The sequence below is a fragment of the Anguilla anguilla genome, chromosome 4, assembly GCF_013347855.1.
Source record: "Anguilla anguilla isolate fAngAng1 chromosome 4, fAngAng1.pri, whole genome shotgun sequence".
NCBI classification, from domain to species: Eukaryota; Metazoa; Chordata; class Actinopteri; order Anguilliformes; family Anguillidae; genus Anguilla; species Anguilla anguilla.
The window spans coordinates 42070348-42082703 of NC_049204.1; the positions used below are offsets into that span (position 1 = coordinate 42070348).

Sequence of the window (12356 nt, forward strand, 5' to 3'; positions counted from 1 at the left end):
TCTCGTTTGTGTTAGTGTTAATCAGTTTTACCTACAGGGTCCAAGTTGAACTATGCGGTTGTTCCCAGCACTTGGAACGGTACTTCTCTCTAGGGTTTTCAACACACTTGTTCCTGATTATGGTTATACACTTTGTTGTACGTCGCTCTGGATAAGAGCGTCTGCCAAATGCCTGTAATGTAATGTAATGTAATTCCACCACGGGGAGGCAGATGAGACAGGAGATGTGACTTTTGTGTGCCTGCGGTGCAAGGTTGGGATGTGGAGAATGCAGTTATCCATGCACTATAATGAGTGCCTTAACCAAATCCAGGGTATGCATTTCCCAAACAAATGCTCAAAAGCTGGCAGTGTTTCTGCAGTTTCCTTCCTAACTCAGAACTGCATCCTAGCAATGACAACACTCCGTATGATTTGAAATCGGATGCACAAATGTCTGACAGTGCTCAGATATTAGTGCTGCTGTGGAGCGAATAAGGCTAAGATATTCAGCGCTTCCCCCTTTAAACTAGTTGCCAATGCTAAGAAAGCCCCTTTCTTGTCATGTTTCCAGTGATTGACTCATATTCAAAGGTAGAAGGCTTCTGTCTTATCACTGACTAGAGAACTGGCAGTGCTTCACTACCCATGGCTGTGTCAATGTCTGAAATCTTTGGTCTGGATGCACAGTTCCATCTTAATTTGAACACTGCCTGTATTATCTATGGTTCTGCTACAATCCCTCATTCAGGTTCTCTGATGGGACTGCCACATAGTTGGGGTTAACAAAGCTAACCTTTATCAAATACCACTAGCAACAATCTAGACTTCAGTGCCATTCACGTCTGGCTTTCACTCCATGCAATTCCCCACACCTTTTGTTTCCTCCCCCAGTCTACCCCCACAATTGTTACAGCGAATTCAGTGGCGCAATACAATATATTTGTAAATGTTTAATATACACTCACCGGCCACTTTATTAGGTACACCTGTTCAACTGCTCGTTAACACAAGAAGGGTGATTTAAGTGACTTTGAACGTGGCATGGTTGTTGGTGCCAGACGGGCTGGTTTGAGTATTTCAGAAACTGCTGATCTACTGGTATTTTCACGCACAACCATCTCTGGGTTTACAGAGAATGGTCCGAAAAAGAGAAAATATCCAGCGAGTAGCAGTTCTCTGGGCAGAGGAGAATGGCCAGACTGCTTCGAACTGATAGAAAGGCAATAGTAACTCAAATAACCACTCGTTACAACCGAGGTATGCAGAAGAGCATCTCTGAACGCACAACACGTTGAACCATGAAGCAGATGGGCTAGAGCAGCAGAAGACCACACCGGGTGCTACTCCTGTCAGCTAAGAACAGGAAACTGAGGCTACAACTGGCATGGGCTCACCAAAATTGATTGGAAAAACGTTGCCTGGGCTGATGAGTCTCAATTTCTGCTGCAACATTCAGATGGTAGGGTCAGAATTTGGCGTAAACAACATGAAAGCATGGATCCTACCTTGTATCAACGGTTCAGGCTGGTGGTGGTGGTGTAATGGTGTGGAGGATATTTTCTTGGCACACTTTGGGCCCCTTAGTACCAATTGAGCATTGTTTAACCGCCACAGCCTACCTGAGTATTGTTGCTGACCATGTCCATCCCTTTATGACCACAGTGTACCCATCTTCTAATGGCTACATCCAGCAGGATAACGCGCCATGTCACAAAGCTCAAATCATCTCAAACTGGTTTCTTAAACATGACAATGAGTTCACTGTACTCAAATGGCCTCCACAGTCACCAGATCTCAATCCAATAGAGCACCTTTGGGATGTGATGGAATGGGAGATTCGCATTATGGATGTGCAGCCGACAAATCCGCAGCAACTGCGTGATGCTATCATGTCAAAATGGACCAAAATCTCTGAGAAATGTTTCCAGCACCTTGTTGAATCTATACCATGAAGAATTAAGGCAGTTCTGAAGACAAAAGGGGGTCCAACCCGGTACTAGCAAGGTATACCTAATAAAGTGAGGGGTTTATGCACTTCAACCCTACTATAATATCCCTCTCTATGTTGTTCTTGATTGACTGCTCATGCAGGTCACAGTCTGATAATGTCCTGCATTGACATTCTCAGTCACCTGAGGAAGAGTTGCTCTTCTGTTTTTCCTTACATATCACACTAATGCATGCGCATCATAGTCATCGAATGTGCAATTTTCACCACAATTTCCGATCCTATTTACTGGTCTTTCCCATAAATCTAAATTCAGATATCACTTCAATAACTGTTCCTATTGAAATACTAGCCAGTTGAGCAGTCTTTTTGACTGAAGCTCCAGCCATCTGTGCCCCAATAATGAACCCTCTTTCAAAGTCACTGTGGAGGGGTGGTGTGGTTAGGACGCCTGCAGGTGGAGAGGGAGCGGTTTAGCTGGCCTGTAACCACACCTGTTGGCATTTTTCAGTGATTGGTAACTGTTCATATGATCTGCCTGCAGTGAGACTGGGGCGCTGGAATGAGAGACGCACGCGGGGGCGATGTGCCATGGTATCCCCTTCCTAACTGTATGTGTTTCATTTTGTTTGTATATTTGTGTTTTGTAATGAGCGCACAATAAAGGCCATGTGCATCCCAGAATGATGGATTGTGTGGTTTGTGGGGAGAAGGACTGCAAAACCTGTTACAGTCACTTATGTGACTGTCCTGTTTAGGGTTTTTAGACTACATTAACCAACACAGTCTAACAAAGCATTAACAAGAAATCCAACAGAAGAACAAAAAACTTTGTTTGCAGGGTGACAATTAGGTCTGTGACCTGACGGAAATGTCCATGCTTGATTCACAGTATTACTAAAACACCTCGGCAGGTGTGTTGACAGTGTAGGATCAGTCCCTTTGTGTAACAAGTAGCCGAGCTGGGAACAGAATTCTGTGCCTACTGATTCCTTTTTCACACAGCGTCTGGCATACACCATCATAGCTTCTTCGCTTTCTGTGGGTTTCAGCAGACAGATCTGGGTAGAATCGAATGTGCTTGTCCCTGTACATCACCTTTTCTTTTACTTTGGCTGCCTTCAGGTCAAGTTCTTTCTGTCTGTAATCCACAAATCACATGATCAGCTCTCTCAGAGTAGGGAAATCCATGCCTTGCCTAGGACCTGAGATGCGATGTGCTCTTTCAATTGACAATGGAGAATAGAGTGGTTCCAATTCCAGGATTTTTGGCAATTCTCCAGGGATGCACAGGTATCTTGGCCATCAGGTATGCCCACCACTCTGAGGTTGTTTCTATGGCTCCGGCATTCCAAGACATCTACCAGGCTTGAAGTATTTTAACTTGTGACCCCATGCACTTGCCTGGGACCATAGTTTATCGATATTGTCTTCTGTGCCAGAGATATACTCCTCGGCCTCCATAATTTGTTCGTTCACTTCTTTGATGGCTGCTAACCCACCATCAATTTTAATGGAAACACGATTTTCCATGGCCTTGATAGCCCTCATGTCACGTTGCTTGGACTTGCACTCTCATGATACTCGCCATTTTCCTGCTAAGCCAGGCTAGCACAGTCTGATCCAAAATCTGAATCAGACTTTCTTCTTCTTGAGGTAGTTTAAACAGTTGAGAGACTTCTTAGGAACAGCTGTGGATGATTCTTAAAATAATTTTTAAGAAATCACTAAAGAGCTCAGATTCTCTGCCACTTAACACTGCAATATAACCAGAAGTCATGGTTTACATACATTTACTACTTGTGCATACAGAAGCTAAATAAACATATCAAGAATAATCACAATAATTAAAGAGCCGACTTTGTGAGCCTAAAACCTGGAAGCTGACTGAAATACTAATACAAATGAAATTATATAATATATAACATAGTAACACAACTAATAATGACACACGTAAACAGTTAATATGAACAGTTTAAACACACAGGTCCAGAAGAGGACCAAAGCCGTCTTTGTATACTGCTGCTTTTACTGAGTCAAAGCACTCTAGCCCAGAGAAACACTGTTGCTACTGTCACCCTCCAATTCCTTCAATACTTCCTTCAAAGTCTTCCTATTATGCTTGCCTGCCATTATTTGGCTTTTGCGTGCACAAGCTAATTAACAAAGCCCTTATAAACAATAGTGTCACGGTTCTGGGTGGTAGTGGCTATCCTTGGCCACTGGAGGGTATCCTTGTCACTTCTTTCCCCTGATTGGGCTAATTGGGTTCACCTGCTGTAGTTCCTATTTAAGCTCTTGCTGGCCTGCAGTCAGTGCTTTTGTGTCAACTCTTGTTACCCGCTAAGGTAATTCTGTCAGTGTGGTTTTGTAACTATTCAGTGCTGTAACAGTCTCTCTTCTTCCCTTTGTGAAGAGATCTCTGTTGTACTGAATGCTGAGATTTAAAGGATTATTTGCTAAGGTTGCACAATAATCTTTAACTCTGCGTTACATTTTGGGAGTCCTCGGTACTAGGGCTGTTATCTTTAGTTTTCACCCTTTACACTCTCAGTTCTGTTTGAGACAGCTTCATTACTCCTTTTTCTGTTCAGTTTTGTCCTTTTCTCTGGGTAGATTTTTGTTGGTATTGAACAGCAGGGCTTATCGCCCAGGGGAGTATATTACTCTGTTCTGTCTAGTTTTTTCTCCTTTCCTTAGTTCATACCTACTGTTAGACCTGTTCGAATGGGATCTCCCCTAGGAATTTTCTATGTAGTTTTATATACTCCTTGGCCTTAGTTCTTTACACCCCTTTCACGGGTAATCTAACTTAGTCCTGTATACCTGGGATATTCTCCCTTAGGAGTATTTATTTTTCTGTTTGTTTCCTTTGTCCCCTTCCTCTAGCATTCTCAGACCTTGTGGTTACTCCACCCTGTGTGGATTCCCGTTCAGTCGCGTCTGGTTCTCTGAACCCCCCCCACAAATAGATGGTGCGTGTGCAAAGCTGTACCTTGTCTGTTCTGTAAAACTGTCTTCCTGCAAATTTCTGGTTACGCAATAGAATATCTCAGTGATTATTTCAGCTAGAAGGAAGCTATAAACTAATTTCAAAAGTTGTGGAAATGATCTTGAAGAATAGAAGACTGTCAGTTGACTGCAACACATAATGGGGGTTCCAGCAAAGGCTAGACTTATGGTGGGTAGATCTTATAGGGCGAAGGATCCTTCCAGGTAGGAGCTTGATTTCAGATAATTTACTCAGAACTGGAATGTCTGACGGAGAGAATTTCTTCACTGCTTATTTAGAAAGATGCCACTTTGCGTTTGAAATTTTATTTGCTGTATTTTACTCATTTACAGGTGTTCCTCAAAAGGCTTTCAGCTCAATGGAAAATAATTAATAGACTTTTCCTAGCCTATGTACAAAGAGTTGATTCATTTGTTTTGGCTCAGGGGGTAATTTGTTTACATAGGCTAAATCCCAGTAGAGAATAATTAACAGCTAATTGTCTTGTTTTTTGTATTATAAAATATCGTAATAATCAACCTGGGGTGTCAACTTCAGCCCTCCTTTGGGAGGGAGGACTGCCTTGTTATTTCTTGTTACACTAGCGGTTTTACTGATCAAGACAGGATTTTGAGCATCAAAGCGCAAAGAGTCGAAGCTGGACAAAAGTATACGGGTTATAGCCCTGTAACCTGAATCAATATAAAAGCAATAATTTATAATAATGTTATTGTTGGACGCTTTAGTTACTCAAATGAAGCTGTATTGAGCTTCTTCATGGGGCTTATTTCATAGAACCATGTTTTGTGTCCTCAGAGGCAGCATTAGTGGCTACTTTTCAAAGGTCATAAATGTCCTGAACAAACATGCCCACATTATGCATAAAACTAGCCTCAGTCAGGCCATTATGTGTGCTGCAGCTCCTCTGCCTAGGTACTAAGCTGGCTTCATACCTCATAATGGGACATTGTTGAATATCTGAGGATGTGTATAGAATGTGGTCTATGAAATTAAACAATGTAAGTTGTCTGTTATCAGTAATACAGGTACTGGATTATTTGAATTACCTGTATGGTTGTAATATTTCCTATGTAGATAAATGAAACGACCTTGTAACACAAACCCCATTTTGAAAAACAGATTATCAAGTATTATACTCTAATACATATTTGAGAGAATACCTATTGAACCATGTAGCAAAATCACCTCTCGGATGTACTGCATCCTGGCTGCTCGTACGTATATGCAGAGTTTCTCATGTATCAAGCATAAACCTGCATGGTGTGATTTGAACCAGGATTCGTTGCAGGTCAGCCAACGTGGTTGAATGGAATGGCCTGCCAACAGCCCAGACCTCAACCCAATTGAACACTTGTGGGATCAGCTTGTGCGTGCTGTATGTGCTAGAGTGACCAACGCAACCATGTTGGCTGACCTGCGACGAATCCTGGTTGAGGAATGGAATGCCATCGCACAGCAACGCGTGACCAGGCTGGTGACCAACATGAGGAGGAGGTGCCAGGCTGTTGTGGCTGCATATGGTTCTTCCACCCGCCACTGAGGCTCCTGACTGTTTGTTCAATGAATAAAGCATAAAATTACCAACTTGTCTTGTTTGTTCCTTGTTACTGATAGAGTTCAATCATCCAATCCCCCAAACAACTCAAAACAATAGAGTCAATACCAACAGGAGAATACACTGTTTGACATTGGCAAATTTTCCACATTTCACTTAGGACCCCACCCATATAATCAGCTGTGCTGCTCATCCCACATATGCATGATCCTTACAAAAGGGACATCATTGTAAAGGGAAATGAACAGGCTTTCCAATGATATAACATACAATGTTAAAAATACAGTGACAACAGAGATATGATCGACCAAACACAAATTTCCAAACTTTTTTTGAGGAGTTTATATGCACATTTATTGAATAACACATCAAAGTACAACCTTGTTTTTCCATTGCTACCTACAATAACACAAAAAGATGAGTATTGCATAAAAGCAATATAAAACAACTTTCCTCAAAATAGCCTTCTTTGGCTTTAATTACAATTAATTACTGGAAGTCTATCCAATCATTTTGCAAAGTGGGGTAGAGGGGTGGGAGGGTGGTATAGGGGTAATTCAATTGAGTAAAATCTAATCTACGTTAAGATTTTTTTAAACCCCAGGTAGTGTTTTTTTAAACCCCTAATACCTTTAGCCTGTAGTGCAGGTAAAATAGGCACAGAAGTCGCAAGAAATATGACAAAGAAGGAGTTAGGCTTAGATGTGCAGGGCCAAGTAAACATTGTGGCAATAAGCTTATTCGCAGTGAGAAATTTCAGATTTCCAGGTACAATGTTCAGTACACGCTCAGAAGGTTCCAGCTGATGGGCAGTAATGTTAACAGGAGAAGACCAGGAAGATCAAGAGGCAAATAATCATGTGTTATCTAGCAAGAGAAACTGTCACACAACAGCACCAGAACTACAGGAATAACTCAGTGTAACTAGAAAGAAATCCTTGGTTTCCCCAGACTACAGTGAAATGCAACTATGATCTGCTGGTCTGAAAGTATGTTGCAACAAGTTTGACTGTTCCTCTCCCACCAACCACACAGTTCTCTGGTTCAGACGTACACAGGCTTCACTGTGCATTCAGAAACTATACAAAGCAACAAACAAACAAACAAACAACACACGTTTCCAGAAGAGACACACTGTATAATTCCCACGTTCGTCTCATTCCAGCTCCCGTCTCACTGCCGACAGAAGCAGATAAACAGTTAGCAGTCACTGACATTTTCAACAGCTGTGATTACAGCTGAATTTTATTTTTCCTGTAGTTGTGGTGGAATTTTACAACAGTTTATTTTTCTAAACACCACGCTTGATCTTCCTGATCTTCTCCTGTTAACATTACTGCCCATAAGCTGGACCCTTCTGAGTGTGTACTGAACACTGGACCTGGACCTGGAAATCTTTGCAGGTTCTTTGCAATTTGTCACAGGGAATAACCTTGCCACAATGTTTACTTCGCCCCACACTTCTAAGCTTAATGCCTTTTTCCTTGACAAAATTCTTGCAGCTTTAGTCATTATTTTACTTACACTAGATGTAAATAGTGTTAGGCTACCTGTGGTTTTAAAAAAACTTAAGGTAGATAAGATTTCAGTCAATTTAACTACCCCTCCACCTCCCTCCCACCCCCCATTTGCAAAATGATTGGATCGACGTCCAATAATTTGTTTAATTGTAATTAAAGCCAAAGGAGTCTATTTTGAGGAAATCTGTGTCTACGATTATTTTTAAATAAAAGTCATCTTTTTGTAGGTAGAAATAATTTTTAAAAAATGTTTGTACTTTGGTTTGTTATTTAATAAATGTGCATATATTAACTGAATTCAGTTCTACCAAAGGTTTAAAAAAATAAATAAATAAAAAGCTACAGGTGGCCTAATACTGTTGGCCTGCACTGTAAGTGTACAGCACAATGAGCAGTGCAAATTTAGAGAGAAAGAGTGAAATACAACATTAAGTTTAGGCAGCTTGTCTGTATTTATGAGAACATGCCTTGCCTTGTTGATCACTTATTATAAGTATGGTTAATGAATTACCACTAGCCATTTCACAGCAGTCCATCCTCTAAATCCCTGAAAATGGTGAGTTTTCATAAAACAGTTTATAAATTTACAGAGTATGGACTATACTGTCCAAATCAAAATAATGGTTAACAAATTGCTTGACTGTTTCCATATCAGTAAGTTATAAGTTGGTGTACTGAACTCAAGATCTGATATGTTATACAGTTTAAGAGTAGACAGTATGCATATTATCTACAGTCAAAGAAACATATGATGGCTGAATACAGGAACCATCAGGAGATGTTCTAAAGCTATGCCGTACACAGTGGAAAAATGTTTTCTGAAAACATTCTAAAACATTCTTATTGAGAGAATGACCAAAATGAGCCTTTGGAGAACCACATCTCAAAAGAGCACAGCTAGAATGTGAGGTGGCGATCATATCTGTGCATATGGGACAGCCATACAGAGAGGGCTCAAGCTCCCCAAAGGGCATCAATTTCACTCAGACACAATGACAAGATTAAGGGACTACTATTCAACCCAGCTGAAACTTGACACTGTACTGAAAAACAGCGATCTGTGGGAATGAGAGTTTATGTGCCTGATTCTGTACATGCGGCTACATGTGTGAATGTCTGTGTACATGTTCTGTATGTATGTGTCTGCGTTTACTTCTATGTATGTGCAATTTGCTTGTACACATATGGTATGTGTTTGTATGTGGGTGTGTTTTCTAGAAAGGAATTGTTTTCTAAAAAGGAATCAACTCTCCAATCCTGCATTCCCCAATTTATCTGGTTGTTGATTCAAAGAGGATGCTTAATTGAATCCTCGAAACAGCCTATCCAGTGGTGAGGATATCAAATAAATTTCTGTTGTAAGCTTTTTTAGTGCAGGGTTCAACACAATGGCAAAGTGATTGTCTAAGTTTCCTGTCTTGGTTGGTTTCTGGCCACCATTATCTCTAACTTAAAATGTAGTTTTTGAGGGTCCACAGGCCTATACTGCAAATACCATTGCATGCAATTTAACATGAACTAAAAAAGCTTACACGTGTTCTCACAACACAAACTAGCTTGTAAACTCAGTCATGTCACAATTGTGTAACGTTTTCAACCTGATACGAGAACGCAGGGAGATAAGCTCTCAGATAAACATGAATTGGCCTAAAATTATTTTCCATTTTAAAAAGTCTAATGGCAATCTTCAAATAAACTGCCACTGGTAACAGATTTAGTTTCAAATTTGAAATGGAAAATAATTTTGGTCCAGTCTAAATTCAAATGCATCTGAGTCCATGCCTCCCTTCCTTCATTGCAGGTTGAATATTAGGGACCCAAGGTGATTTAATGATGTCCTTAACAATGTTTGCATGCCTGTAATAACTGCCATGGGTAACTATTTAGTCACCATGATGAAATGGACAATACTTTTGGGCCAAGCTAAATTTATATTTATCTGAGAGAATATATCTGCGTCTTCACATATCAGGTTCAAAATTAGTGGCACAAGACAATTTAACACTTCAAAGTCTTGAATGCGACAAATAAGGAACTGTAGTCCAGTGATTCCCAGTCCTGGGGTACCACTGAGTATGGTGATTTTGTTCCAACCACAATTGCAATCCCAGAATTAAATGTAATTTGGTGCATTTCATGTTATTAAAGGAGTCATTTACCCTTTTAAGCCACATTATATTAGAAATAGATGTGCATGTCATGAAGAATAAAAGTTCGATGTTCACCTTGTGCTTATCGTGCTATATTGAAATTACATCACAAAAGGTAACAAAAAATTGTAAAAAATTAAATCAAATTAAAGACTTCAGATGAATCAATAGGCTCCTAATTAGGCTGTCGAACACGTGTTTTAAAATATTTTTTCACCTTAAACTTATTAACCCAATGCAGGTTTGGCTCGCTGTCACTTACTTCGCCTTGGAATTCCTCATTAGCTACGTTAGTTTTAGCTGCCGTGCGTCCACACTTTCAACAAATGGGAGCCTATTCACCAACCTTGGTCTTTAATTTGATCAGTTAAATGTTACAGTAGTGCGCAAGTTTTGCGAATCAATAAAAATCAGAAACAGAATAATTAGACAGGCTTCCCCTTTTTCCTAGGTTTTATTTTTTTCAGTATTGAAAAGTAGAATCCTCCCTTAAAGCGAACTCTATAGCAGGATGATTTTCCTTTTTTTAAAACTGTTATATTACAACCTAATCACTAAGTTAAAACTGCTGTGGGCTTACGTCAGTTGGTGCACTATAACAAATCGCCGTAAAATCAATTTTCACACGTTCTACCTACCACATGACGTCATTTTGCAATAATGGTTTTCGCAGTAGCCTAATGACACCACTGATATATTCGGTCTTCAAAATATATAGCTTATTCATACTCACCGAAATCCAAAAATTGTTTTATAGAAAGCGGCGAAGGTGAAAATTTTGAGTAATATTCTATCTTCGGGGTTGTGTTTTTCGATAGAAATGTAAATATTCTCATGATGAATGATGCATTTATTTCCCACTTACTGGTGAAAGTCACATCACTAAGAACTAAGACGTAAAATAACATTTACAGAATGTACAGGCTATTGCATCCAAACGGCATATTGTAGCGGCACCATTGTAAAACATCTAAATACATTTAACTTGGTAATACAATAAAATCTATTTTTCCACGGGCGCCTGTGCGCACACGAGTTCCTAGTCAACCGCACATGACAACTCTTGCTAACGAGCCACAGGACAGAATGCTTATTGGCTGATAGCGCTATTCCCCAAAACGCAGAAAAGAGAAATACGGCATTGCGATTGGCCAGCTTGCCTTTGTTTATGGGAACTTGCCTTGTTCGTCACTTCTTATAGGTCTGGTAAATCAGCTAACACATGCTTGTCATATCGTTGAACGGGTTTTGCCTATTCGCATCTTTCATACGTAGAAAGGGGACCGGGGACTGGCACTCTCCGCGAAGCTCTCAAACTCCAGTGGTCACCCGAGGTATTGCAGTTTAATACGCATCTGGGACAAAAAGTTAATTTCCCCGTTTAAGCTCATTCAAAACGACGAATTTACCCTGGCCTAATTGTACAATTTTTTACAAACATCATTCACGCATTTTAGAATAACGAAGTTGCACGAATTTGGCGAAAACACGTAAGGACAGATATTGTCAGTGCATGCATTGGTTATTTTATAATATTTTCAAAGTAAAAATTCTGCATTGTATACTTTTAAATCAACTATCCCAGAATAAAAAAAAAAACAAACCAAAAAAAAAAAAAATAACTAGGCTATTATTTTTAACAACGACATCATGTTTTGGAGACAATGACTATGATTATTCCCTTTTGGACATTTCGGGCATACTGCACATCAATATAGTTTTACAACGTGCGTCTCTGTGTCATACACAGCCTGCACGTTGCCACAGTTCAGACAAGCACAAACAATTACTGTTCAGTACACTTGTGCTGTTTTGCTCACCATTCACTTATTGTCCTATAAATAGGAGCGTACTGCCATCCAGTGGACATCGTGTACTACTGCATACAAAAACATTAGCACGGGACTATACCCCAATCTCTAAATAGTAAGGTTGTCCACAAAAAAATAAAATAAATAAATTATACGTCAGTCATGTGTGAGAAATTATCGAACTACAATGGTAGTTACTTAAATGAAATTTAAATTAAATACACAGCTGGATTGGAACCAGGAGTTATGAACACGTGAGGCATTGAACTTTTTGGCCATGCACCTCAGTAGTGGGTTTGGCATCAGAAAGACACTTATGTGAAAAAGGGCATTATGCCTATAGTGAAATATGGTAGTAGATCTTTGATGTTATAACG

At 40.0% G+C, this 12356-nt stretch overlaps 1 protein-coding gene across 7 annotated transcripts in view; it reads right to left on the minus strand.

The window, feature by feature from the left end:
* LOC118226075 (pyruvate dehydrogenase (acetyl-transferring) kinase isozyme 3, mitochondrial-like) overlaps positions 1 to 11240 on the minus strand; it is a 56266-nt gene extending 45026 nt beyond the window's left edge. For 5 of the 7 annotated variants that reach the window (XR_004764958.1, XM_035415341.1, XM_035415340.1 and 2 more), the window contains exons 1-2: positions 10902 to 11240; positions 6358 to 6492 (exon numbers count right to left, since the gene is read on the minus strand). Coding sequence is in view for 6 of the 7 variants with exons in the window: in XM_035415341.1 (XP_035271232.1) it covers positions 6358 to 6492; positions 10902 to 11076 (310 nt within the window). In the remaining variant the exon portion in view is untranslated. The remainder of the gene's footprint in view (positions 1 to 6357; positions 6493 to 10901) is intronic. The other 2 variants (XM_035415342.1, XM_035415339.1) reach the window with 1 other exon arrangement.
* Positions 11241 to 12356: the final 1116 nt, after the last annotated feature.